Below are 24,310 nucleotides of genomic sequence, written 5' to 3'. Positions count from 1 at the left end.
CTCACAGCAACGTTCGCTGTGATGAAAAACGTCCTCAATCGCGAATACCTCCATCAACAAACAGAAAAGACGAAGGTCATCCGCGAAAGGATCAGCGCTTCTGACCCTGCTACCACCGTCTCAACTATGGGTGCCATTCTTCTCGTGGCCGATATTGAGGTGGGTGAAATCAATCACCAGCTGCATTGCCTTGCCTGTGTGCGCACACTGATCTCTCGCGTGAACAGACGCTCCTGGGAATGCGGTCGCAAGTGGAGATTCATCTGAGGGCCATCCGCCATCTGCTTAAATCATCTAGGATCGGCCAAGTATACCTGACCGACGGCATCAAGCGCGATATTTTGGTGAGACTGGATTTAGTTCCACTTCCTGATACGTCTTCATGCTTAGAAGAGTAAATATGCAAGACTTGTACGCACACATCTTGACGGCGTCAGAGCATATAGTGACGCACGATTCGTTCAATGAGTTGGGGTGAGAGCGAGACGTCTTTCCTCCCGACGTCTTCATCCTGTCTTTCGGCTGCCAGTGGAAGGCACATCTGCTCCCTTAACAGTTCCTGGAAGTCCTCGTTGGCATCCACGCGATGCAGAGCTGTCGGGACTCGGCCTTCTTTGCGTATGAAGACACGATATCCATGATGTATGTGGAAAATCAACAGGCGTGGGTCCAGTCGAAGCTGGTCGACCTCCCGACAAGTCCATTCGTTCAGGAATGTTGTCGGTGGGCTGCATATCTGGCAGCTTCGATACCGTGCTGCAAGGTTTGGCGGATGTCCGTGATGCCAGTAAGTAGATATCATCGTCTCTGTCGGAATTGTTTTCAGCATGAACTGACCTGCGGGTGCAGTTCTTAGCCATGGATCTCCTTGCAGCTCTGCAGAGGCTTTAGCAGCGTCATGACAAGTCACTCTGGGACGTTCATAGCGACCTACTGGCCTGGATCCAATACAGTGGAGGCGCGCTCGCTCCTGCGGGGCCCATCTGGTCTGGCTACGCCGGGCTCCTGCAAGACGAATACTCTTCAGAGTGTGGCGAACTGACTTCTCCTTGGCCTGATTTGGTCGGCGTACTTAGTCTGTTCATCTGGTCGTTAAATGCTTTTTACAGCCAGGTGAACTCGTACTAGGAGGAGGTCATCAACTATAGGAAGTGTGGTCTTATCACAGAAAATATAATTCTTAAAGGGATTTTTTCTTTCGTTGAAACCTGCGACTTACGACCATCATCCCCTCTCAAGTCTCTTTTCTGAGCAACGACGAAAAAAGTGAGTCAGGCCTGGTCCCGGACGCTGTATTACCGGGGCTTGATTTTGTGTCCGAGGTCGATGGTGGAGTAGTCGGTGTGGCCTGACTCTCTACATAGGCATATCCTAACGCAAGTAACGCAAGAGACCTTACACAAGAAATCAAGAAAGAACCAGACCCAAGCTGGAGTTGAATTACTCACTACATTACACCTTGAGGGAGGCCGTTCAACCACCTGCGGCGCCGTCCGACCTGAGGAAAAGTCGACGGTGAGTATAACTGAGCGTCTAGAGCACTCACTCCTGAACACCTCTCTAAGGTGAGCATCCAAGACTCCACATTTAGTTCCTCTCCGCTGCTGCTGAACGTATCCCAGAATATATATCTACGAAGCCAACAGGCACAGTACTCACTGACTCAACTCAGCCCCCATATTCAATCTTATAGCTCGACCGCCTCTCCCGCACTGACGCCTTGGGCAGCGCTATCCGCAGCACCCCGTCTTTGAGCCGCGCCTTCATGCGGTCCAGGTCCACGGTATGTGGGAAGGTGAAGGACCGCAGGAACCGGCCGGCGTGCCGTTCCGAGAGCAACGTCGTGGTCGAGGGCTCGTCCTCCTCGGCGCGCGAGGAGGATTCCCTGCGATGCAATCTATTCGGTCTGATGTCGCCGTGTGGCTTGTCGCCTTCGGCAGCTTTGGCATGGTCGTGATCATGGTCGTGGTCGTGGTCGTGGTCGAGAGAACCCTCCGAGGCCGCGGGGCCGGGGCCCCTTTCCACCCGCACGTCCCTCCCTGGCCGGATGCCCAAGACTTCACCCCATTCGCGGTATAGGTCGATCTCCGGCGCCTGAGCCTCGACCACTAGGCCCTGGGAACCCAGCCTCTCGATCCTGATGTCGTTGGGGTTGTGGATACCCGGGAAGTCGCCTTCCAGGAAGTACGCCTCAGCTGTCTCTCTGACGCTGAAGTTCGGGAAGACGACGTCCTCCTGGTACACCGAGCGGCCCTGGCTGTGGCGGCGGTGGTGTTTCTGGTCTAGGACGGAGTCAAGCTCGCCCGCGCCGAGGTAGTCGAGCACGGAGCGCACAGACGAGCGGTGGTACGGCCCATGCGAGTCGAATGTAACGTGTGGTGGTTTCAGGACTGCGTTGAGGTTCAACGGAGGCATTTTGTGCGTCTGTGCTTGTATACAGTGGTTTGGCGGTAAGTAGAGACGTCTGTCTTCTTCCTTCGTGTCTCTCTGCGGTGTTCTTACGTATTTCTTATGTATGATCTTCGACGGTTTCGAGTGACCGATTCGTCACATGAGTTCGAGATAGCGAGGCGAACGAGCGGCAGAGTGGTGTATTGTCCTCACAGGTCACGTGGCATGTTGGACTTTTTTGATCACTCCACCTTGTATGAGCCAACAATTTCTTGCCCAGTGTCTTGGTAAGGCGATTTGGAATGATCGCTGACCCAGACTCTTCGTGATTGGGTCTTGTGAGAATGGTGTGATTGGAAAAGAGCCTCAAAGACGTTCATCCAACTGATGATCGCGTGAGCTAGTTGACTCTGGGGATCTGCCTACCTACATACATACTTACATACCTGTGCTGTGAAAGTCTGGAGATGTCGTCCTAGCTCGTTAGTGAGGTACAAAAAGAGAGCACGGCGTCGATTAAGGAAACCATCATCAGAATGGCTATGTCCCTGACGGCCAGCTCTCTTGGCAAACGAGCCACAGTTAGTGGTCAAAGTCCTGCTCTTAGCTATAGTCGGAATAGATCCACGTGACACTGTTTTGTATGCCTGGCTGCGCTGTGTTGATGCAACAATGGAACGATTGCCAAACCGGTGTGATTTTTGGCCAATGAGCCTGATTATAATTTCCTTCCGAGGGCGTTAACAACAATGTCTTGCATTATAGACACCGGTCTGTTTGACATCCGCTTGCATTTAGAGTGCTAAAGATGGAATCATTTGTCAATATCGGGCTGCCTGTATTCGTAGCCTGGCTTCATACTCTTGCTTGGTATAGACATCCCCGAAAAGCCCAGCAACATGATTGATGGCCCAAGTACCAGGATCGCGATTGTCTGTTTGCCAAGGAGTCGGGGTACGAGGAAACAACCTGATAGTCGTAAAGACCAAGACCAACCTTTCCCCGTGGGATGGCGCGACCCAGAAGGCTGATCCCAGAGCACCTGATGGTCGACGGACCGGAAGTTTCTACACCTCGGACCCCACAGGTATAAGTGCTTGCGGGTCGTCTTCTTTGTAGTCGTGTCTGAAACCATTCCGCCAAAACAAACAGATCCATATTCGCAACCAAGCAAAGAAAAACAACATCAGCAATGCCGGAATCAAACAACAAGGGACTACACTCCTTCAAGACAAATGTCGAGGTCGCCGCGATGGCGGGCAGTGGTGTATATGCTGCCAACGAACTCGGTAAAGCAGTCGCAGAAGACTATAAGGACGCCAGTGACCACTATGTGAAGGCAGCAGTGGGGGCCGCTGTCGCGGTTGGAGCCTTCCAGCTTCTCAAGAAGCAGAAACGTGAACGCGAGGAAGACGACTACGCCAGCAGCGACGATGAAGAACATCACCACCGCCACGAACCTCGGCCCCGTCGGCACTCACACCATGAACATCACCATGAGCACTCGGAGTCCCCAGGTCACACCAGGCGGCTCTTGGAGGAGGCCGTGGGGGCGTACAGTTTGGGCAAGGAGCTCTTGGGCGACAGACGCCACCATGTGATCCACTTAGTCACGGAGGCTCTAGGAGCAGTTGCCGCTGTGAAGGAGGTCAACGACAGGAGCAAAGAAGCTCGAGAAGTTTGATAAAGTCGGAGACGACGATGTTTGAATGCTGAAGGAAGAGTCAAGGATGGAACAAAGTTGGGTAGGAAACCATTATTTGGGAAGAATGACTCGCATGATGGCAAAGTGATGGCGTCATTTTAGCGATCTCCTTCAGCTTGTGAGCGAGAAACAGCGGGTAGGAATTTGTAATGACAGATAAGCTATGCATTGTCAGCTGTACTGGTCTTGGCACCGCCCGCATCAACCGAGGAGCCTTGGAACAACTCCTGATTCTCCAGTATCTCTGGACATTGGCTGCTGGCTTGTTTAGACAGTATGATCCTCCCAAGCGGCCTCCGGGACACGCTTCTGCTGCTTCTAAGCGCCACAGCCATGTTTTAGCAGCGAGCACCCCCAAGGAATTGTGGCGTGAGTGGAAAATCGAAGTATTATCACAGCCTCGTGTTTGTCTTGTCGAAAGTCCCCGACTGCAACCGAAAGTCTCGTTATTGAGCTAAGATCTTTGCCCCGTGTCTCGTCCTGGCCCTGGGCCTCTTGAGATTCCCTGTCTCGTCGAACCACTTCTCCTGTACGAAAATGCTGTATGCAGGTAGTCCCATAACCGCAGATTCGGTGCAGACAACCTCCCTAGTCTCATGCGATCATCACACATGCTAGTCTGTGCCCCGGGTTTTCTCAAACCCCTCAGTGCCACAGCCAATCCCGGACTAGACGCCAACATCCTGGACGTGCTCAGAATAGCCCTTGTTCCGATCCAATCCTTTGGGACTGCCACCCAACTCCACAACTTGGACATCGTCTTCATTCGCCATGATCTTCTTGTTGTCCAGGACATGCTCTCCAAAGACTTCTGGCATAGTCTCGAGCGTGTGGCCCTTCGTCTCAGGGAAGAAGAGGAACATGATCAGAACTTCGATAGCCACCCATCCCACATAGACGAAGTAGTACTTCCAGCCGATCGCGTTCAGCCCGATCGGGTTGACGAACTGGTTGAAGAAAAGGGAGGCCTTCGTGGTGAAGACTGAGATACTGAGACCCATTGCGCGTAAACGGTAGGGCAGAATCTCAGTCGAGTACAGGTACAGGGTCGGGATGAGACAGAAGTTGTACCCCGTGTTGAAGATGAAGATGAAACCCAGGGACGAGCGGCCCGCACTTGGCGACTTGTGCTGGTTGTAGACGGCCACCGAGGTCGCAAAGCCAACGAGCGACAGCCACATGAAGGTACCTCCGCCGACGAACAAGACCCGACGGCCGACCTTGGTGGCAAAAATGACGGCGCAGAAGCTGGTGACATAGTTGACGGTGGTAACGATGCCGTTGAGCCGCGTCTGCTCCTGCTGTCCGGTGATGCCAATACTTTCCAGGATCTTCGGAAGGTAGTAGGAAATCAGCCCAGTGCCGCTCCACTGACCGAAGACGGCGAGGCAGATCAGGATCATGAGCCGCTTGCGGTTCTCCCGTGTCTGCAGGAACAGGCGAAGCCCCTTGTGCTTCATCTGCTTCTCCTGCTGCAGGGCTTCCCACATCTCGTGGTACTCGGCGATTGGCAGAGGATGATTTGGGTCGCCGCCCCCGTGGTGCTTGACCAGGATGGCAAAGGCCTCATCGCCGCGGTCTTTATAGCACAGCCAACGAGGCGACTCGTCGAGGAACCAGATCGCGCTCGTCTGAATGAGCGCTGGACATGCCTGGAAGAGCGTGGGAAGCCGCCAGGCCCAGGAACTTGGAATGTGGACGCTGCCGTAGGCCACCCATGCTGCGAGCACGGAGCCTAGGGCGAAGCTGCAGTTGTACATGGCAGAGAAGAAAACCCGGTGTCGCGGGTGGGCCAACTCTGCGAGCAGAATCGGCGCCGCAGCCAAAGCAAGAGAGATACCGAAACCGACGACGACACGTCCGCCGATGAAAAGCCCAATGCTCTTGCTGACACATTGCAAGACGACGCCGAGCATCATGATGATGCTGCCGATGAAGATGGACCATCGTCGGCCAAAGCGGTCAGAAACAATGGCAGAGAATGGGGTCGATCCTATGGCGCCGAGGGCGTATGCTGAGCTCGTGATCCCGAGCAAGGCTCCGTTCGGATTCCCGAACTGGTCCTTCCACCTGTCGATTCCTTGGAGAGCGTTGAGGACGGAGCCATCAAAGCCGTTGGTGGCGCAGACCACCAGAGTGGCGGGGGCCAGCACAAGGTAGAGCCTGATCAGCGCCGGTGTCAAGCCGAGGCCTTTCTTGTCTTCCAGTGCGAGCACCTCCGACACCGTGAGAGTGGTGTGTACCGCTGAGTCCATTATGACTCGGGGTAGATGATCCGGGAGGACAGAGAGAAAGAGGGAGACTCAAAGGGCTGGAGATGGGGGGGTGGAAGCAGGGACAGGCTGAGGCGGGTCAGGTTGTGAGAAGCGGACAAGAAGCCAGCTTATGTAGGAAGCATAATCCATAACCAACGCTATAGATGTCTCCAACAGCCTCTCGCGGGAAATGGACTGAGTCAAGACCCAGGGCATGCGGTCGCAGTTGGTTTAGCTAGTTCAATATCGAAATACAGCCATGCAAGCCAGGAATACCGTGCCCGAAATCCCCTACTTCGTGCATACCTACGTGCTAGCTCATCCTCCACCTCCTGCGCAGAGCGTTCCCGGTCTCTCCCCTGTCGTCTATCATTTCCCCGTGGGGGAGAGAGGGTTCGAAACGGCGAGGAACGGGGTAGGGCCGAGTGTCGATCGCCCAGGCTCGATAGATAGAACGCCAGTCTATTCGCGTCAACGACGACGGAGAGAATCCCTCGGCAGAGAACCCCTTACTTTCTCTAGGCAGGGACGATCTCGTGGTATATCCGGTCCATGGTTGGTGGTCGTTGCATAAATGACATCCTAGCTAGGTATCGCATCGCCGGGGGAAAAGCGTCGCGAACGTGCTGGACGAGTCATGCGAAACAGCTTTTTGAACCCAGAAGGAGTAGATCAGCTAGTGGGCGGCTAGCCACCTCACAGTTAGTTTCTCCTGGACAGGATGCAGGGTTGATAGACAGGTAGTCACATGTCGACAGTACTCTACTCCGGTGCTGGTTCTCCGCGACTATTCCCCCTCCCCGCATTTGCTGGGGGCCCTTCGTCTCCGCAGCCTCGTGCCGAGTAGCCGGGGCATTTGTCGATATTGGCCCAGAAACTGGATACTAATGCTAGAATACCCAAACAACCGATGGGGCCCTATGAGGAAGGGGACCAACAAGTTGGAAATTTGCCTATAGGCCGGCTGGGGTATTGTAAAAAGGTTTGCTTCAGCCTTTGCAGATCTCTTTAGCCGAACAATTCCCTCTCTCGTCGGTGTTGGGCTGCGTTTAGTGGGTGACAGACTAGGTAGTTTATCGCAGAGTCCGTCGCGACGGCAAGCCGTTGATGCCTACAAAGAGAAGGGCGGGAAGGTAAAACGTATTGGTAGGAACAAAAATTGATGCACCCTTTCATCTCTGTCAAGAGGGCTTGTTGGAAACAAGGAAAATGTCAAATGGCATTCTTGGAAAAGAGTTCTACTTAGGTTTGTAACGAGGCTCCGAGTGTGCAACATACCCCATCTCAGGCTAAATACTATAAATCTGGTCAGAAGGGCAAGACTTGTGGGAACCAAATCCCTCGGGTCAGTGCCTCGTCTTCAGCAACCACCTGTCTAACCCTTCCGTCGTAGGCTATCGAGTCATGACACGGATTTCACTCTCCAGCTTGTACGCTTCGCTGCCTTTTGGAGAGGATTCAAAATTCTCATGGCCTTCTGTCTCTACCTGGTGTGAACCCGTCTTCGAGTAGTCGGATGCGGGCGTATCTTCCTGGAAAATGGGTATTTGGATACCGAACCCATAAGCTTCCTTGGTTTGTCACAAATCCAAAGTGGTGCAAGACCGGCCATTGACAGGTAGCAATTCCTTCGCCTCCTCGAGAGAGATGTACCGGAGCTGATCACTTCTGATTCCTTCAAATACCTTGTAACTCAGACCCAACTATTCAGATAGCCGGGTTGACTTCGACGTGCTAGCCGGAAGCATAGGAGTGGATTTGCTGGATACAATCGAACACAAACGACAACGAACGATACCATAGTCTCTGACATGGTGTGACTGACATGCGACTTGGGACTGTGACCAGATGCAAATCTGTATCAAGAACTCGAGTCGATACATTGTATTGTTATTGTGACGGAGAAGCAAATGTTCGACAAACCCGCTGATCGGTCATTTGAGCCAGCATCGGTGTTGAATAGAAATGCAAGAGGATCACTCAAAGCATCCTCCAATATGGGAGTAGCTTTCCACCACTAAGTCTCGCACGTTATTCCGCTTTTTTGGACCTGGGAGGAAAATAGGAGCGGAAGGCATCGAAATTGAACACCTTCTGTAATCTGACATCGACCTCGAAAGCCCGAAGAGGAGGCGACAAACACAACCACGAGGACTACAAAGGCCCGCTCAAAATTGTTTAGTTAGTATCTCAGGCTAAATCAGCAAGACTCTCCCGGAGGGGGAAAGAGAAATTTGGCCTGCGGAGAGATCAAGGTTCGCACGTACAAAGTATCGTAATGAGTCTGTTGTTCGGAGAATCGCCGACGGTGTCCACCGCCGTTGCTGCGACGTGTGATCCCATCATTGCCAGCGCCCGCGTGTACGTAGGGCGGACACGTCAAGCCGAGTAACGAGTCAAGCGGGGGATTCGGAGACAAGCACGGTTGGAGTTGTAACCGTACGAGCCTGGATCGTAGATCGTGGGAGGAATTGGGGGTTGGCTTCTCTTCTTGTATACGGGAGTCCGGCATGGGGGGGATGCGGGATGGGGAGAGGACAAAAATATATGAGCCATCATGTCATATATGCACTTACCGACCACAAACCACAGCTTCAGTGTTCGATACATCCTATTCCGTACCATTACCACCGTCCACCAACCCAAACCAACCCCGTCCTTTCTAACACCCAAGAATAGTGAACCCAGCCCACAGCAATGGTCCTGAAAACATCGCACGACCAGTACCCCCCCTTCGCCGAGGGTCTACGGACAGCTCCCCTCGTGTCCATCTCGCTCCCCAAACTTGAGGCCTACGATGAGGCCGAGTCACGCAGCTTCTTCCAGGCGTCCAAGGATCTGGGCTTCTTCTACCTGAGCATGGAAGGGTCGGCGCTGGGCGAGAAGATCGTGACGCAGGCCGAAGAGCTCCACGCCGTGCAGAAGCAGTTCCACGCCCTGCCCAACGAGGAGAAGGACGCATTTGCTCGGGAAAAGCTCGATCCCTTCTTCGGGTACCGGCTCCTGGGCACGCGCGAGGCGGAGGACGGTACGATCCTGCGGAATGAGAATTATAATGTCAATCACCGCCTACCTATCCACCTCTTATATATATATATATATATATGCCGTGGAAAATTGCGGAGGATTTGAATTGCTGACTTTCTGCCTCGTTCTTTCTAGATGCGCAAAGACGACCTCATCGGTAACTGCAAACCGCTGCCCTGTCCAGACCTGATCAAGCAGCACTGGACCCTGTTGGGCGACTACGCCCGCAACTGCCGCGCCGCCATCGACCTCATGTTCACCCACCTGGAGAAGAACCTGGAGCTGCCCATCGGCACCCTGGCCAACCTGCACCGCATCGAGGAGCGGTCGGGCGACCACGTGCGATTCAACAAGTCGGCCCCCGGCAAGTTCGACGAGCAAAAGGCCCGGCTGGGCGAGCACACCGACTTCGGCTCCCTGACCATCCTGTTCAACTGGATGGGCGGCCTGCAGATCCGCCTGCCGGACACCAACGACTGGGTGTATGTGCGTCCCGTGCCCGGCTCGGCCGTGGTCAACCTGGGTGACGCTCTGGTGAAGTTCACGGCGGGCCTGCTGCGGTCCAACGTGCACCGCGTCGTGCCCGCGCCGCCGCCGCAGAACAAGATCGACCGTCACAGCCTGGTGTTTTTCTCCCGGCCTGAAGACGCCGTCGTCCTGCGCCGGCTCAAGGGCGGGCTCATCGACAAGCAGCCCCAGACGCAGAAGGAGGAGATGGAGTTGACCAGTGAAGAGTGGATCCTGAGACGGAGCGTCGGGGATCTGAAGGGCGTCTATACACACCAAGGAGGCCTCGAGCTGCGTGCCCTGGTGGAAGGGAAAGCCTGAGCTGACAAGATCAAGATGACGATGTAGTAGTAGCAGTAGCCAAGATATAGTTCCAGGTATATTGGGTAAAAAAGAACACGGGTTGACAATTGGCTTGGAAGAACTGGTCCCTTATTGTCCCTTCTCGCGCCTTGAAGCCAGAACGGGACTTGATCGCGAGGGTTTCGGCCGTGAACATCGACAACCACCCTTTCACTCACCGGATATTCTCGCCGTCCAATGTGCATTCCTCCATCCCGAGAACATATTTCTCCCCCCACAAGAGGATCTGCAGCAGGCAGCAATATAATGACCCTTGGCGTGGTAAAACGTCTTACACGGAACCAGCTGCCAAGCTGCGTTGCTCCTGAGGTCATTGGCCCAGTCATGCTTCGGTTTCGGCCGTAATGTGCACTAATTTACACTGCCATGGGCGGGCTGGTTCTCCGAAGAGGCCAAACCCAGTCTCGTAGGTTGGAGAATACGTCGGCGTCGAGTCCCTCCGTCCCTCAATACGTCGTTGAGGAAGTTGGAATAGTAGTTGGTAGAGGAGTCGAGATGGGATTATGTATATATATTTCTTGAAGCTCATGGGAGTGAGTAGATCACTCCTCAACAAGATCAAAAGGTAGTAAACCCGAGAACCCAATTGTTTGTCAATAACAGACACAGACAAAGTAGCCAACTCACCCATGGACGCGTTCATTGAGAAGGACCAAGCCCCGGCCACGAACCATAGCTGCTTCCAGGCGGAGGTACAATGCCACCACCAGCAGACCAACCGACAGGCGTACCATCCCCGCTGCCACCACCGTCCAAGTAACGACAACAACATCAACAACCATCACAAACCTGCTCGCTCATGCCATTGCTACCGGTGCCAGAAGAGCCGGGGGGAGCCCGCACTGCATCCCGCAATCAGCATTCCCCTGGCCATCGCGACTGGCGGGCTCTCCTGCGCCGCAATGGGCATTTATCGAGGCTATGCGGGCCACCGTACGCTCAAGAGGTCGAGAAATGTGAGCCTGGAAGAGGCACCCCGACACAACATCGACATCACCCACGAGCAAGAGGTTGGATTTCACTCGGTTTCTTCCAGGGCAGGATCCTCTGAGATGGAGAGTCCTTCCAGCACAGGCGGCATGGGTGGTCACGACGCTGGCTTGGGCGCTGATGTGCCTGATGCGGCGCCGCCCAAATACTCGGAAGTCGAGGAGGATAACGTGGTCAGAGATGTGGCGGAGAAAATGTGAAGAGCAAGACCGGTGCCAGTCGTGAGTGATGAGATGTGAATAGGAAACTGCAACACCTGCAAAACACAAATAATGACATTCATATAGGGCAGAATAGTTCTTTCCATTGATCTTTTAGTGTAGAGCCGCTAGAACACGCTCACGTCCCATTCGCCCTCCTTTCTGGGTCCCGGGAGCGTGCTCTTCCCTCTCGGGACGAACTTACCGTACCCTTTCTTGCCCAGCAGCCCACCGCCATCTCTATCCCACACCACCTCGCCCCGGAGAATTGTGTATCTCGGCCACTGGTTGAGTTCCATCCCCTCGAAAGGAGTGTAGTCCACGTTGTGGTGGAGCATGGAATTCGTCAATTTGAACGTCCCCAACTTGCCCGGCGGGTACCAGATGGTGAGATCGGCGTCGCTGACGCCAGGCAAAATCGTGCCTTTCTGTGGATACAGGCCGTACAGCCGAGCCGCGTTGGTGCTGGTCACCTCCACGAACTTCTGGAGCGGGAGTCTATTCGCGCTCAGCGTCAGTGCCAGACGGGTCTCTATCCCGGGGCACCCGTTCGGAATGCCACTGAATCGGCCCTCTGGGTATTCCTCGCTGATGATGGATTTCTTGCCCTTCTCGTAGTCTTCGTACATGAAGGGGCAGTGGTCCGAGGAGAGCACCGTGAAGGTACCGTTGGCGAGACCGATCCAGATGGCGTCGTGGTCGTGGGCAGACTCGCGAGGCGGAGGCGAACAGACACATTTTGCGCCTTCGAAATCGGGCTTATCCAGATCTGCACGGGTCAGGAAGAGATACTGTGGACACGTCTCGGCGTACACGGGAAGTCCACGTGTCTGCGCGTTGCGAAGGTGGGCGGCGGCGCTAGGGGATGAGACGTGGACGACGAGGCTGGATAGGCATGCTGGTGAGCTCAGAACCTCACGATGGACGGCGAAACCAACAAGGTTGACTTACATAGGCGCGTCCATCAATTCGGCCAGCGCAATCGCACGATTCGTCGCCTCCGTCTCCACGATCTGCGGTCTGGAGGTGGCATGGTACTTCGGAGCGTACAGCTTCCGCTCCTCCAACTTCTTGGTCATCCAGGTCAACACATCTCCATTCTCGGCGTGAATCATGGTCGTGATCCCCTCTTTTCTCGATGCCAACAACACATCCAGGATCTGGTCGTCCCGCAGTTGCAGAGCCGCGTAGGTCATGTATATTTTGAGTGAGGAGATGCCGAGCTCGCGTAGGCGCGGGAATTCCGCTAGGGCTTGTTCCCCCGGGTGGCCGACGAGCATGTGAAACGAGTAATCGGTGTAGCAGTTGTCTCTTGCCCGGGCCTGCGTATCTTCGAGGACTTGGAGGAGGGAGGGCATGGTCTTGGCTTGAGGTGCAAAGGCCCTGCAAAAGGCGGTGGTCAGTATTCGACCGCCAGCCAGTCGGGGTGCGACATACACTATCGTCGTGGTCCCTCCGCAGATACTGCTCCTGGTGCCCGTCTCAAAGTTGTCCGAGCTTCTTCCCTTGCCGCCAAACAGGGCGGGCTCTTCGAGGTGGACATGGCAATCAATGCCGCCGGGCTAAAACCCAGAGGTGGTCAGTATTCAATCATCCTCTGCACAACAGACCAAAGGATCAGGTGCATACCATAACATAGCCACCTTCGGCATCAATCACCCTCTTCGCACTGCTGGGCCCCAGCACTCCTGGCGGGGCCAACAGCGCGATCTTGCCATCCTTGATGGCGATGTCGTAGTTCGCGGTGTCAGAGGCGGTCACCACAAGCCCATTGATGACAAGAAGGTCGAAACCGTCCATGATGGGCCTGTCAGAACGTGGCAGCAGGGCCGGCGAGTCTGGAGATACGGATGCATGGTGACACTTCAACTCCCTGCTTGGTCGATCAAGTCCAGTCGTCTCACGGTCTCTTCGGTGCTGTTGCCGAGGAATGGACCTCGCCCATGGAACTGGCCGTCTTGGGAAGAGGAAGCTGCGCTGCTTCAACCCACGAGTCTGATAAGCAACTCCGGGGATCTCCGTGCGGCGCTGAAAGAGGACTAGTGCCAATGAATGACTTGCTCCAGCTTCTCCGCAGCGGGCAACACCGAGGCAACATGCTCCCCCGTAATCTACGTCTGTTATGATTTACTCCTCCGTACCAGGACTTCATGTCAACCACAAGATGGAGTCCATCTATTCATTTCTTCCAGATGTCTCTTTCTATGTAGGTATCTATCGGTAAAGCAGTCCAACCAGGTACGTATCAATGCTATCGACAACGCTTTCGGGCCCGAGTCCGAATCTGGCTCCAATCCAGCCATCAGGCCTCACCACGAAGACAGCCCCTGCGTCAACCTCCACACCATATCTCTTGTATGCCTTGCCGCCATCGCCGTCATAGTAAACCCTGCCCAATGGATCTGTCCCCAACTCAAACCAGGCATTGCCGACCTTCTCAGGTAAGATGGTCAGGAAGTCCACGGGCCATCTTCGAGGCTGGGATGTTGAGGATCCGTTGAGGTGAACTCCATTGGTAGCTGTTGTCGCTGTTCCTGGGACCCTATCCAGCCTCAGGTGTTGGTTCTGCTGCACGTCTTCTTTCATCTTGACAAACGAACTCTTAGCTTCAGCCGACCTGCCCATGAAGACGACGACATAAAACTTCGCCAGGTTCGCCATCAGAGTGTGCAGCCAGACTTGTTCCCACAGTGCGGGCGTTAATACTTGAACATCTGGCGCGCGATAGCCTGCTATGGCCGGTGCCGGGATTATTGTTCGCTTCCCCACCAGCTCAGCGTCTTCCCCACTGTCGTCCCTGGATATGGCGATGTTCGGTTCAAAGCCAATAGTCAAGCCAGTGTTGAATCCTTTGGCTTCCTGCAATATCCTACCCAAAACCACATTGGGGTCCTCGGTTTTATCCCCTGGCCAGTCCTTCGGCAGCCTTCCAGAGACGAGAACACTGATATCCTCATCGTACTTGATGAGTTTTTGTGCATTCGGCCTCCTCTCCAGCTCATAAGTCTCAAGGACCTCCCTCTTCAGCACGCCCGTCAACACCAGCGCCAGCTTCCAACCTAAGTTGACTGCATCGTGCATGCCAGCATTCATCCCCTGGCCCGCTCCCGAGCTATGGCTGTGGGCCGCGTCACCAGCAAGAAAAACCGACTTCTTGGCCCAGAAATTTCTCGCGACACGCTGACCCACGCTGTACACGCTCGCCCAGTCAATCCTGTCGTATTCAATGTCGAAGGGCTTGACGGACAACTTCGCCTCTTGCACAAACACCTCCTGGTTGAGCTCCTTGTACAGTTTCCTCCGCTCGTCGTTCAGTGCGAATCCGATCCTCGTCGCGCCATGATCGAGCGGAATCCAGAGAACATTGCCGTACAGCGGACTCTCGATCGCGCCGTAGGACCTGGGTTTCGGCATCGTCGTACTCTTGAGAACGCCGTCAATTCTGACCCACTTGTCTTCCGTGCGATCTCCGTCAGATTCGATCCCTGCGGCCCCGCGCACCAGTGTCCTCGACCCGTCACAGCCGATCAGATACCGACACTTGACAGTATATTCCCTCTCATGTCCCTCGCCCGCTCTGCGATCCAAGATCTTGGCTTTCACCCTGCCCTTCCCGCCAACCTCGACCGCCTCGTCCACGCTCAGATCCACAAACTTGCAGTTTTCGGCGACGTTGGCGCCCAAACTGTGCAGCTCCGCACGGAAAATGTCTTCGACAAACTTCTGCCGCAGGACGCTCGCGAACGTGAACCGCGTGTCCTCGAGGCCCTCGACGAAACTCCACCCGCGGCCAAACACCTCGGTTCCCGTCGTGTCGTACGCGGCGCTCGACCGCACGGCCACGCACTGCTGCGTGATCTGGTCAGCGAGACCCATCTGCGCGAGTATCTCCATCGAGCGCGGCCAGAAGGTCACGGCGCGCCCGAAATTCTCTTGCACGGGTTTGGGATGCATCTCGACGACGTGCACCGAGATCGGCTCTGCGGAAGCGTCGGGGTTGATTGGCGCAGACGAGAACCGCCGTAGCTGGTACGCCAGGTTCAGACCGACGGGGCCACCGCCAACGATGAGCACGTCCACGTCCACGTCCGCCACTTCGGGGGTAGTTGTTGAGGACGCCATTGTGATCTTTATAAGATCCGATCCAGCCTCGTGGTGAGACTTCTTTTTTTTTCCTTCTCCTCCTTTCCCCGTGTCCTCTGTCTCGCGAGATCGAGAGCCTGCCTACCCTGGTAGACTGTGCAAGTCGTGAAGGCAGGGCAAGATGGGCCAAAGACACTCGCAGAGGCTCTGATGTTGTTGGAATTCTTCACGTGTGCGTGCCGAACTCCCTCAAACACTGAGCGCACCTATACACCTGTACACGGACACTGTGCTCTGGGCTGCCGTCTTCTCTGAATGGAAACACCCCCTCTTATCTCCCGAGGAAGTGGTACAGGCCAGGCAGCAAGTGCACAAAAAGATTGCTCTTATTCCTCCTCCTGCCAGACCACGTGTTGTGTGAATATCATCTATCTTGTACCGGAGCCCAGCCTCTCAGCCTGCGGGTCTAGGGTCGATCTCTTCTGCCCTTGCCCAAGAATAGAAGCTGGTCTAAAAAGTCTAAGGCTCAGGGGAAAAAGAAAGATCAATAGGGAACCTCCGAAAACAAAACATTCATCAACTTTTGTCTTATGCTATGCATCTGGTCTCGACTTAGTAACTAATATTCGTGTGAACTCGACAATCTCCTTTCCGTCGTGGAGTCTTATGGCGACTAGGCCAACCACAAGGCTGAAGTGAAATGATAAGCGACGTTGTTCTCCGCAGGAGAGAACTCATGGGTTGATGGAGCACCACGCAGATATCCGGAGCCGTGAGACGAGATCAGGCACATGTCCGTCCGCCGGTCGATATTAAAACATGGCGCGACAAACAAGTATGTATATGCGAAGACCCCGCAAGATAGTTCTCTTGGATCTTATGGTCACCAAAGACATAGACCCAACCGACGCGTGGATGTTACGGAAATTAAACCTTCCTTCATCTCTCGAGCCATCCAATTCACCCTATTATCTTGAGACTTCTCGTTCTCTCCTTCGGGTCTTCGTGGTTCCCGTGGCACAGAAGGAGTAACAACACAGTTGTAGTTCCTCTGCTCAACAAGCTGCCCATTGTGGAAGTCGAAAAATACAGCGATCATGGTTGTCATCTGCACGCCCTCTCTTAACTGCCCACCACAGTCCTTTGCCACAGTGGCCGTCCAGATCAGTTCCACTGCAACATTCGCCGTGACAGTCTTCCCGATCGCTCCATAGCTCTGTGAACTTGCTCGGCTGGAATTCGTAGTTGGACGAGGTCGTGGAGAGACGATAACAACCATCTCCCCCATCACTTCATATTTTGCGTCTTTGAAGAACTCGTTGAGGGGCTCGGTACTGGCACGATAGGCGGTGAGGTAGTCTTTTCTGCCTTCTGGCGTGAGCATATGGGGGAACTCATAGAACTTGGCGTCCGGGTGGATGAGAGGGGCCAAGTCCCCGGGTGCTTCGCCCGGCATCGACTGAGTGGGAGAGAAGAGGGTTGGGAGGATCATTGTGACTGCGGTAATGTAGTACTGCTTGTCGAACACCGAGCAGGAAGACGTTGACCCCGTCGAAGTCGCCATTTTTACACTCCTGAATCTCTGCGATGGAGAATGAGCGATACTGCAACTGAACAGATTGCGATCCAGCAAAACGCCAATGAGATAGATTGTTAAGATACGGACATATAGCAAGACTCTATCGTGAGCTCGGCTGATATTGTGTGATAATGCAGAACCCAGGCGTTTCTCAAATGCCCACAGCCTGAGATGAAGTTGCCGGGAGCCTGCCCTGTTCATCATGTAGGAAGTCGGAAGGCGCGTTCGGAGCGATCAACTGACAGACGAGAGGCGGGAAGACGTCTTGCACCACGTATTCGCACCTTCGAGTAAGCTTGTTAGGACATCTTAGGCAGGCGCGAGTGGGCAAAGGCTACGATGAGAGAAGCCAGAAGCAAGGTGTGGGATATATTTAAAAGTTCGCTTTAGGGGACTGAATAAGTCATATATTCTTATGCTTTGTATATACTCGGTTCAGTCCAGCATGCTGCTGAGCGGTGCAACATCAACAAGATGTCAAACGGTGCTTGACAACACCGCTGCAAAGGCTCAATGTTGAGATGCAGTTTCCACTAGTATGCTGGCTGGCTTTGGTTTTCGATGATAGGAAGCAGTCCGCCCATTTGATCAAACTGGGGTTTCCATTCGTCAGAACCTGTAAAATCATATCATCATGCTGCTGTTTTGCAAAAGACCTCAAATGATGTTGCACAGTCATTCGCGTGCTCCCGGGATAGGATAGAGATAAAGGTGGATGACTTGTTCAGTGTATTTCAGCTTTCCTCGCTGTAGTAATCCTTTGTTCGCTCGGCCGCTGCAGCCATCACCTCTTGAATCACGCTCTCGTCGTATCTGGGCACGAGCTTGACCTTGAAGTCTCTGGGGATCGCCACCAGCGCCGACTTGAACTGGTTATAGTCGATATAATCGGTGTTGGGAGGCTCTGTCTCACTGGCCACGATCTTGTAGCACACCAGCAGCCTGATCAAGGCCGTGTACAAGAGTCGGCTGGCGATGAATTGACCGGAGCAGGCGCGGGACCCTGCGCCAAACGAGAAGTGCTGGATGCCGTGGCTGGGCTTTTCTTCAGGCACTGTTGTCGACGGTCGTGTCACATACTCGTCGTTCAGCCATCTCTCTGGGTTAAATACCGCAGCGTCCGGACCAAAGTGGTCCACATCATGGTTTGCCGCTTGGGCATTGATGAGAATCATGGTCTTGGCTGGGATCTTCGCCCCGTTCCAGTCAACCTCGGTCACCGTCTTGCGGGGCAAGGACATGGCGCTGACAGTGTAGTACCTGGCAGCTTCCTTGATAATAGCATTGACATACGGGACCCTCTCGTCCTGGAAGCTGTTCGACCAAACAGCTGCAGGGTCTGGATAATATCGCATGATATCCTCATAAGCGCGGTCCTGAAAGATCTGACCCTCCTTTGTGGAGAGAGAGCCAATACATGAAGTCAAGGTGCCCGGGATGGTCTCGAAACCTCCCGACACCAGAGAGAGGCAAATTGACGAGACTTCGACTCCAGTCAGCTTGGTCTCCTCGTCCTTCAGAATGGCAGCGCTGATACAAGGCTTGTCGGTGCCGTTTTTGATCATGTCTCGGACTTTGTTGAGGAGAAAGTTCAGGTAGCGATCACGTCGATCACGAAGCTCCTTTGACCGACGGATCTTTTCGTTGTTGGGGAAGTAACGCATGATGGGAACATAGTCTTGATAGTTCTCCGAGGCCGAACGGAGGAGTGATATAGCTGACCCGACGTGCAAGATTTCTCTCAGCATGTCATCATAGACGCTGTCCATCCGGATACCATAACAAAGCGTCAGGGTGGTGTTCAGAGCATATCGTTGTATGTATGGTCGCACGCCAATCTCGACTTCGCCGTTCTTGCTGTCGCGGAAGAGGTCACGGACAATGCAATAGGACTCCAAGTCAAACATGTCGAAGTACCCCCTCATCGCTGGCCGGCCAAGGGCCTGGCCCGCAGCCTTTCGCTTGTTCTTGCAAGATGCGTCCCAAGGGCTGGAACCAATTGTGAATCCCTGAGTGGTGGAAATCACGCCATGAAACGTGTATAATGTTGGTCTATCAATAACAGCAGTTTGATGGCCCACAAGCATCTGCCGAGCATCTTCGAAGGAATTCACCACAACGGCTCTAGTGTTGCCCAGACGGATCTGGAAAACAGATTGTTGATATTTTCGCCACCATCCTTCGCAAACCGTGGCATGGTCGGGCCCCAGCTGCTGGAGATGTCCCAGTATGGGCAGAGCACCGGGAATCTCTGGAATACCTTTGATTTTGGGGATATCGGTGGCAGTGGACCACTACCAACGTTAGGCTAGGGAAGACGACATCAATCGTGACACTGACCTTATAGAACCCAAGCAAGATCAAAATGCCTGCGATGATCCAGATAGCGTAGTCGTGATTGATGGCTCGAAGGAGCCCAGCCACTGAAGGTGCCATTGCAGTCGTGATCCCTTGAATCGATTTCGAAGACTTGATCTTCCAGTGCTCGACGTTATGCTTCGGGAAGTAAAGGGATAGGACTCGAAGAATTGACAGCAAATTTTATATCCGCTGAGAACTCTCCACGCAGAAAGAAAGAGTCGATCAAGAATGGAGAAGCGAGCTCGCGGACTTGTGCGAGTACATGGACGAAGGGGCGGAGAACAACGGGAGGCGGTTTCTGGCGGCAAGAGCCGCAGTGGAGGCTTGTTGTCATGCTTTTAGAACCATCAACAGGCCTTTCGAAAACTCGTGCGGTCACCAGTCGAGAATGTCCTCTCTTTCTGTGGCTGATCTGTTTGGCGTCAAAGGCCGAGTAGCCCTGGTGTCCGGGGGATGCTCGGGTCTTGGGTTGATGATCGCAAAGGTGAGCGGGAACCGTCCCGCAGTCGCGGTTACAGTCGATTTGATGAAAGTGCAATAGGGTCTGGTATCGAACGGTGCAAGGGTATATGTCACTGCATTACCGACGGACGACATTGAAGCAGTCGTGGCCGAGCTCAATGAAATGGGAAAATCATCGGGGGGCAAGGCTGTGGGGTAACCGTCTCACCACGCCTTCTGGCATTGCAGTCGAATGACTGACTGAGGAGTCGCCAGGTTTGCAAGTGATTTGGCTTCAAAAGACGGAATTGCTGCTGTTGCCAGAGAACTTGAAAAACATGAGACTCACCTGGACATTCTCTGTTCAAACGCTGGGATCAGGAGAGATCCACCAAAGATGTGCAACGTCAAAACCGCGTCCTTGGATGAGTTACAGGAGTCTCTCTGGTCTTCACGACATTCGGACTGGGATGATACCTTCCGGGTTAATGTCACGGCCCACTACTTCTTGTCCGTTGCATTGCTGAAATTGTTGGTGGCGGCGAGCAATCTGGACATTGGGAATGGCCGAAAGGGTCGAGATGAGGGTCGCGGGGTGATTATCATCACTAGCAGCTGTGCCAGCATGCATAACTGCACAAATGTCGATTTGACCAGCTATGCGGCCAGCAAAGCGGCGATTGATCATTTGGTTGCCCTGCTGGCGAGTAAGTTCGCCAGATGTGAGTATTCCCCACCATCAACTTCGCTGGTCCAGAACTGGGAACAGTGCTCATTACACCGAGGTCTAGGGTACGTCAGAGTCAATGCCATCAACCCAGGCTGTAAGTGAACCTGATACGCGGATGTGGTCACGATTAAGCTGAACCAGGTCACAGTTGTCCCCAGTAGAATGAACCCGGTTGAAGAAGGCGATAATCAATTTGCAGAGCTGTTCAAGGCAATGCCAGCAGCAAGGATAGGCAAAATGGAGGATATTGCAGGGGCCGTGCTATATTTGAGCAGCCAAGCAGGGGTAAGTTCATCCGTGGTTGCAACCAAGAGCGGGAGATTTGCTAAAATGTCGCATTTCAGGCTTATGTGGACGGAAGATGCCTCTGTGTCGATGGCGGACGAGTTCTTCTGGCAAATGGGCAATAAGAACGTGAAGTTCTGGAATCCTTAGAGATCAAGAACAAGGGAATCTGGGGGAAAGGGGGGGGGGTCGGTGAAAGTCATGGGCTTTTTGATAGAAGGCCGCTTCCAAAATCGGAATAGCGTAGAAGGTCTTGGCTGAGGAAGTCCCGAATAGGAAGGAGAGATTCTTACCGCTCTTGGCGGTCGACGTCATCGAAGTCACGGGAACACGACCTTGTTCTAACCCCAGAAAAGCTTAGCAAACAGTTTCTCCGGCTTGTGCTCAAGCAGCACGAAATATGCTCAAACAAATGATTACTCGTGCTAGCGAAGGGATCAGCTTGCTCCATCCCGCCTGCTACACGGCTCGTCCGCCCCCCTCGCCTCTTCGCCCCCTTAGTGCTCCATTGCTAATAAATTGTAAACTACCTGTGCCTATTGCGGCCAAAGCACCTGCGTGAAAGCTTCAAGGCCTCTCTCCGTCTCTAAACGTCATCCATCCCCGCCTTTCACAATCACGTTCTCCTTTACACCGTTCACTGTGTGACTCGTTGTCTACCTACCGTTCTCGATTCACGTATTCATCGGAGCTCAGCCTCGATCGTATTCGTCTGCTGCAGCCTCGACAGTGTTTGGCTGCGTAGAACGGACATTGGCTCGGGATCCCGGAGCTGATGCGGGACATGTGCGCGGGCAGCCGGGAGATCTGACATGCTTATAGCACTGCCGAAGTGCTTGTTACCCTTATCTCCAATCACCTCATCACTTTCAGCCCGAGGACCGTTCTCCAACTCGCGCTGGCTTCCGTGTGGTGGCCATATATCTGCGATTTGCATCCTTCTATCGTTCCACCTGCATGTGCGTCGGCATTGGCTCTTCCATGGACATTCTATGATGATCACTTGTACACCTTCCCCATGAGTAATAGGCTGCTGCCTTACTCCCCCGTCAACGTTGCATCGCTATATATCATGGCCAACAAGCTTCTGGAGCTTCCCGATAACGACTTCCAGGCGTCGCCGTTAGGTGTCATGACTTCGACATGCGGAGTCAAATGAGCTTCCAGATGCTGCGACCTTGCGTTCAGCAGCAAAAAACAGGTTGGTCGCACGACAAGAACCGTGCGCGGGAAAAAGAACACCCTGCCTGGTTTTCTTGTTTTCTGTTTTCTGTTTCTCTCTCTTTTGTTTCTTCGTCACGGTCTTTATTCTTGCGAAATGAGAAACTTGTATACTTTCCTGGCAGCCGCCCTCTCTGGGCTGGTACAAGCAACGTACGTTGGCTGGCTTGTATCGAAGTATTGACTGACATCACACAGGAATCTGGCTCCAGCCCCTCACAGGTTGGTCGTACGACAGGATGTTGACCCTGTGGAGCTTTACCCTGCACATTACATTTCTATGCCGGTGGATCACTTCCACAACGAGTCCCGATATGAGCCACATTCAAATAAGACGTTCAAGCTCCGTTACTATTTTGACGCAACATACTACAAGCCCGGCGGCCCTGTGATCGTCTTGCAGAGCGGAGAGGCAGATGCCAGCACGCGCCTGCCTTACCTCCAGAAAGGAATTCTTTACCAGCTTGCGTCCGCTCTGAACGGCATTGGAGTGGTGTTGGAGCATAGATACTATGGAGAGAGCATCCCCACACCCGATCTATCGACCAAGAACCTTCGGTTTTTATCCACCGACCAAGCCGTAGCTGATCAAGCATATTTTGCCTCACATGTCGTCTTTCCGGGGCTAGAACATCTCAACTTGACGGCTCCTGGCACGGCCTATCTAGCCTACGGCGGTTCGTACTCCGGAGGCATCGTCGCATTCCTGCGCAAGTTGTATCCCGAAATCTACTGGGGCGCAATTTCATCATCGGGGGTTACCGAAGCCATTTATGATTACTGGCAGTACTACGAACCTGTTCGCGAATACGGTCCACCTGCATGTATCGCAGCACAAACAAAGCTGATCAACATCATGGACAATATTCTCGAGAAGAATGACGCAGAGACCGTCTTCGAACTCAAGAAGGCGTTCGGTTTGCAGAATCTCACGCACAATGACGATCTGGCAAATATTGTATCAAGCGGAATTGGCTGGTGGCAGTCGAGAAATTGGGACCCGGCCGTCAACAGTCCCGAATTCAGCTACTATTGCGGAAACATCAGCTCCAACACACTTCTTTGGCCCAGCTATGCCAGCATGAAGTCCAACGCTACCGCGCTTATCAAGGCAGGCGGATGGGGAAATGAAAGCGCACAGCTGTTGAATCCCATGCTCAATTGGTTGGCATGGACTAGCGACAGTTATGTTGGCTCGTGCGATGGCACGCTCGACGAATGCTATGGCACTCACAACGAATCAGCGCCCATGTATGCCGACAAGAACATTACTAACTATAATGCACTGTCATGGCCATATCAGTACTGTATGGAATGGGGCTATATTCAGGACGGAGCCAGTGTTCCGGACGACCGACTTCCTCTCATATCTCGCCTGCTGACCGTCAAATATCTGACGCAAGTTTGCCGCTATGCCTTTAACATTACCACGCCTCCGAATGTCAATGCCGTCAATAAATACGGCGGCTTCAACATCTCGTACCCGAGACTTGCGACCATAGGAGGTCAAGCCGACCCCTGGCGGCCCGCGACCGCGTTAGCGACATTGGCTAAGCCTGATGTTCTCAATCACACAAGTACGCCAAGTGAGCCGGTCATTTTGATTCAAGGTGCCGTGCATCACTGGGATGAAAACGGTTTGGTGAGTTTACCACAAATTATAGGGTTACTCGTAGTGCTCTTCCCATCGTAGACATACCGCTGACTTTCTGCATCCTGCAGTTTCCAAATGAGACAACAGCAAGCCTGCCTCCGGCTCCAGTCGCCAATGCGCAAAAGCAAATCGTCCAGGCGGCCCAAGGATGGATGGCAGAGTGGAACGCAACCCGTCTCTAGGGACTCTGTACTCCGCAGGATCTGCATACCTGTCACCAAAAGGCATCGGTGAGCGATATGCTGTGGGCAGTGAAGATTGCCGGAGACTCAAAGCCTGCTCAGTTCACGGGGTTACTCTCCCCTCAGCGAGCAGCAAGGAAAGTGTACGAGGTATGCAAAGGTTAGTTGGAAGAAGTTGGGGCTCTCATAGATACCTGGATAGGGCATAGGCATCTTATGCAGCTTTGTACAGGAGGCTTCGAAAAGTTCCAAACGACTCCTTTCAAACGACTCTCTTCCTCCATGTTCCCGCCTAAGTGATCGACGGCTATATGGCGCCGGGGACTTCAAGGTAAG

The 24,310-nt window shown here is 53.7% G+C and overlaps 12 protein-coding genes across 12 annotated transcripts; 6 read left to right on the top strand and 6 right to left on the bottom strand.

Moving 5' to 3' along the window:
- Nucleotides 1-21: 21 nt before the first annotated feature.
- On the top strand, nucleotides 22-398 carry AYL99_00569 (hypothetical protein; the record flags this gene model as incomplete). Its single annotated transcript, XM_018832085.1, has 3 exons — nucleotides 22-159; nucleotides 228-344; nucleotides 396-398. 3 exons carry the CDS (start codon nucleotides 22-24, stop codon nucleotides 396-398), a joined length of 258 nt encoding a protein of 85 aa, XP_018697964.1.
- Nucleotides 399-1,668: 1,270 nt separating this feature from the next.
- On the bottom strand, nucleotides 1,669-2,415 carry AYL99_00568 (hypothetical protein; the record flags this gene model as incomplete). The annotated part of the gene is made up of 1 exon (XM_018832084.1): nucleotides 1,669-2,415. One exon carries the CDS (start codon nucleotides 2,413-2,415, stop codon nucleotides 1,669-1,671), a length of 747 nt encoding a protein of 248 aa, XP_018697963.1.
- A 1,168-nt stretch (nucleotides 2,416-3,583) lies between these two features.
- On the top strand, nucleotides 3,584-4,075 carry AYL99_00567 (hypothetical protein; the record flags this gene model as incomplete). The annotated part of the gene is made up of 1 exon (XM_018832083.1): nucleotides 3,584-4,075. The coding sequence occupies one exon, from the start codon at nucleotides 3,584-3,586 to the stop codon at nucleotides 4,073-4,075; it is 492 nt and encodes a 163-aa protein (XP_018697962.1).
- Nucleotides 4,076-4,764: 689 nt separating this feature from the next.
- Nucleotides 4,765-6,351, bottom strand: AYL99_00566 (hypothetical protein; the record flags this gene model as incomplete). The annotated part of the gene is made up of 1 exon (XM_018832082.1): nucleotides 4,765-6,351. The coding sequence occupies one exon, from the start codon at nucleotides 6,349-6,351 to the stop codon at nucleotides 4,765-4,767; it is 1,587 nt and encodes a 528-aa protein (XP_018697961.1).
- A 2,697-nt stretch (nucleotides 6,352-9,048) lies between these two features.
- Nucleotides 9,049-10,206, top strand: AYL99_00565 (hypothetical protein; the record flags this gene model as incomplete). Its single annotated transcript, XM_018832081.1, has 2 exons — nucleotides 9,049-9,408; nucleotides 9,514-10,206. The coding sequence occupies 2 exons, from the start codon at nucleotides 9,049-9,051 to the stop codon at nucleotides 10,204-10,206; spliced, it is 1,053 nt and encodes a 350-aa protein (XP_018697960.1).
- A 671-nt stretch (nucleotides 10,207-10,877) lies between these two features.
- On the top strand, nucleotides 10,878-11,438 carry AYL99_00564 (hypothetical protein; the record flags this gene model as incomplete). The annotated part of the gene is made up of 1 exon (XM_018832080.1): nucleotides 10,878-11,438. The coding sequence occupies one exon, from the start codon at nucleotides 10,878-10,880 to the stop codon at nucleotides 11,436-11,438; it is 561 nt and encodes a 186-aa protein (XP_018697959.1).
- A 128-nt stretch (nucleotides 11,439-11,566) lies between these two features.
- AYL99_00563 (dihydropyrimidinase) lies at nucleotides 11,567-13,238 on the bottom strand (the record flags this gene model as incomplete). The annotated part of the gene is made up of 4 exons (XM_018832079.1): nucleotides 11,567-12,323; nucleotides 12,390-12,821; nucleotides 12,876-13,000; nucleotides 13,068-13,238. The coding sequence occupies 4 exons, from the start codon at nucleotides 13,236-13,238 to the stop codon at nucleotides 11,567-11,569; spliced, it is 1,485 nt and encodes a 494-aa protein (XP_018697958.1).
- A 414-nt stretch (nucleotides 13,239-13,652) lies between these two features.
- Nucleotides 13,653-15,560, bottom strand: AYL99_00562 (hypothetical protein; the record flags this gene model as incomplete). The annotated part of the gene is made up of 1 exon (XM_018832078.1): nucleotides 13,653-15,560. One exon carries the CDS (start codon nucleotides 15,558-15,560, stop codon nucleotides 13,653-13,655), a length of 1,908 nt encoding a protein of 635 aa, XP_018697957.1.
- Nucleotides 15,561-16,404: 844 nt separating this feature from the next.
- AYL99_00561 (hypothetical protein) lies at nucleotides 16,405-17,085 on the bottom strand (the record flags this gene model as incomplete). Its single annotated transcript, XM_018832077.1, has 1 exon — nucleotides 16,405-17,085. One exon carries the CDS (start codon nucleotides 17,083-17,085, stop codon nucleotides 16,405-16,407), a length of 681 nt encoding a protein of 226 aa, XP_018697956.1.
- A 749-nt stretch (nucleotides 17,086-17,834) lies between these two features.
- On the bottom strand, nucleotides 17,835-19,536 carry AYL99_00560 (hypothetical protein; the record flags this gene model as incomplete). The annotated part of the gene is made up of 2 exons (XM_018832076.1): nucleotides 17,835-19,394; nucleotides 19,441-19,536. 2 exons carry the CDS (start codon nucleotides 19,534-19,536, stop codon nucleotides 17,835-17,837), a joined length of 1,656 nt encoding a protein of 551 aa, XP_018697955.1.
- Nucleotides 19,537-19,849: 313 nt separating this feature from the next.
- Nucleotides 19,850-21,067, top strand: AYL99_00559 (hypothetical protein; the record flags this gene model as incomplete). Its single annotated transcript, XM_018832075.1, has 5 exons — nucleotides 19,850-19,945; nucleotides 20,003-20,118; nucleotides 20,179-20,624; nucleotides 20,694-20,726; nucleotides 20,781-21,067. The coding sequence occupies 5 exons, from the start codon at nucleotides 19,850-19,852 to the stop codon at nucleotides 21,065-21,067; spliced, it is 978 nt and encodes a 325-aa protein (XP_018697954.1).
- Nucleotides 21,068-22,235: 1,168 nt separating this feature from the next.
- AYL99_00558 (hypothetical protein) lies at nucleotides 22,236-23,974 on the top strand (the record flags this gene model as incomplete). The annotated part of the gene is made up of 3 exons (XM_018832074.1): nucleotides 22,236-22,291; nucleotides 22,337-23,780; nucleotides 23,861-23,974. The coding sequence occupies 3 exons, from the start codon at nucleotides 22,236-22,238 to the stop codon at nucleotides 23,972-23,974; spliced, it is 1,614 nt and encodes a 537-aa protein (XP_018697953.1).
- Between the last annotated feature and the right edge of the window lie 336 nt (nucleotides 23,975-24,310).

Source organism: Fonsecaea erecta (assembly GCF_001651985.1).
Source record: "Fonsecaea erecta strain CBS 125763 chromosome Unknown Scaff1, whole genome shotgun sequence".
Taxonomy (NCBI): Eukaryota; Fungi; Ascomycota; class Eurotiomycetes; order Chaetothyriales; family Herpotrichiellaceae; genus Fonsecaea; species Fonsecaea erecta.
The sequence above is the reverse complement of the archived record's forward strand: the minus strand, read 5'-3'. Positions and strand labels throughout refer to the sequence as shown.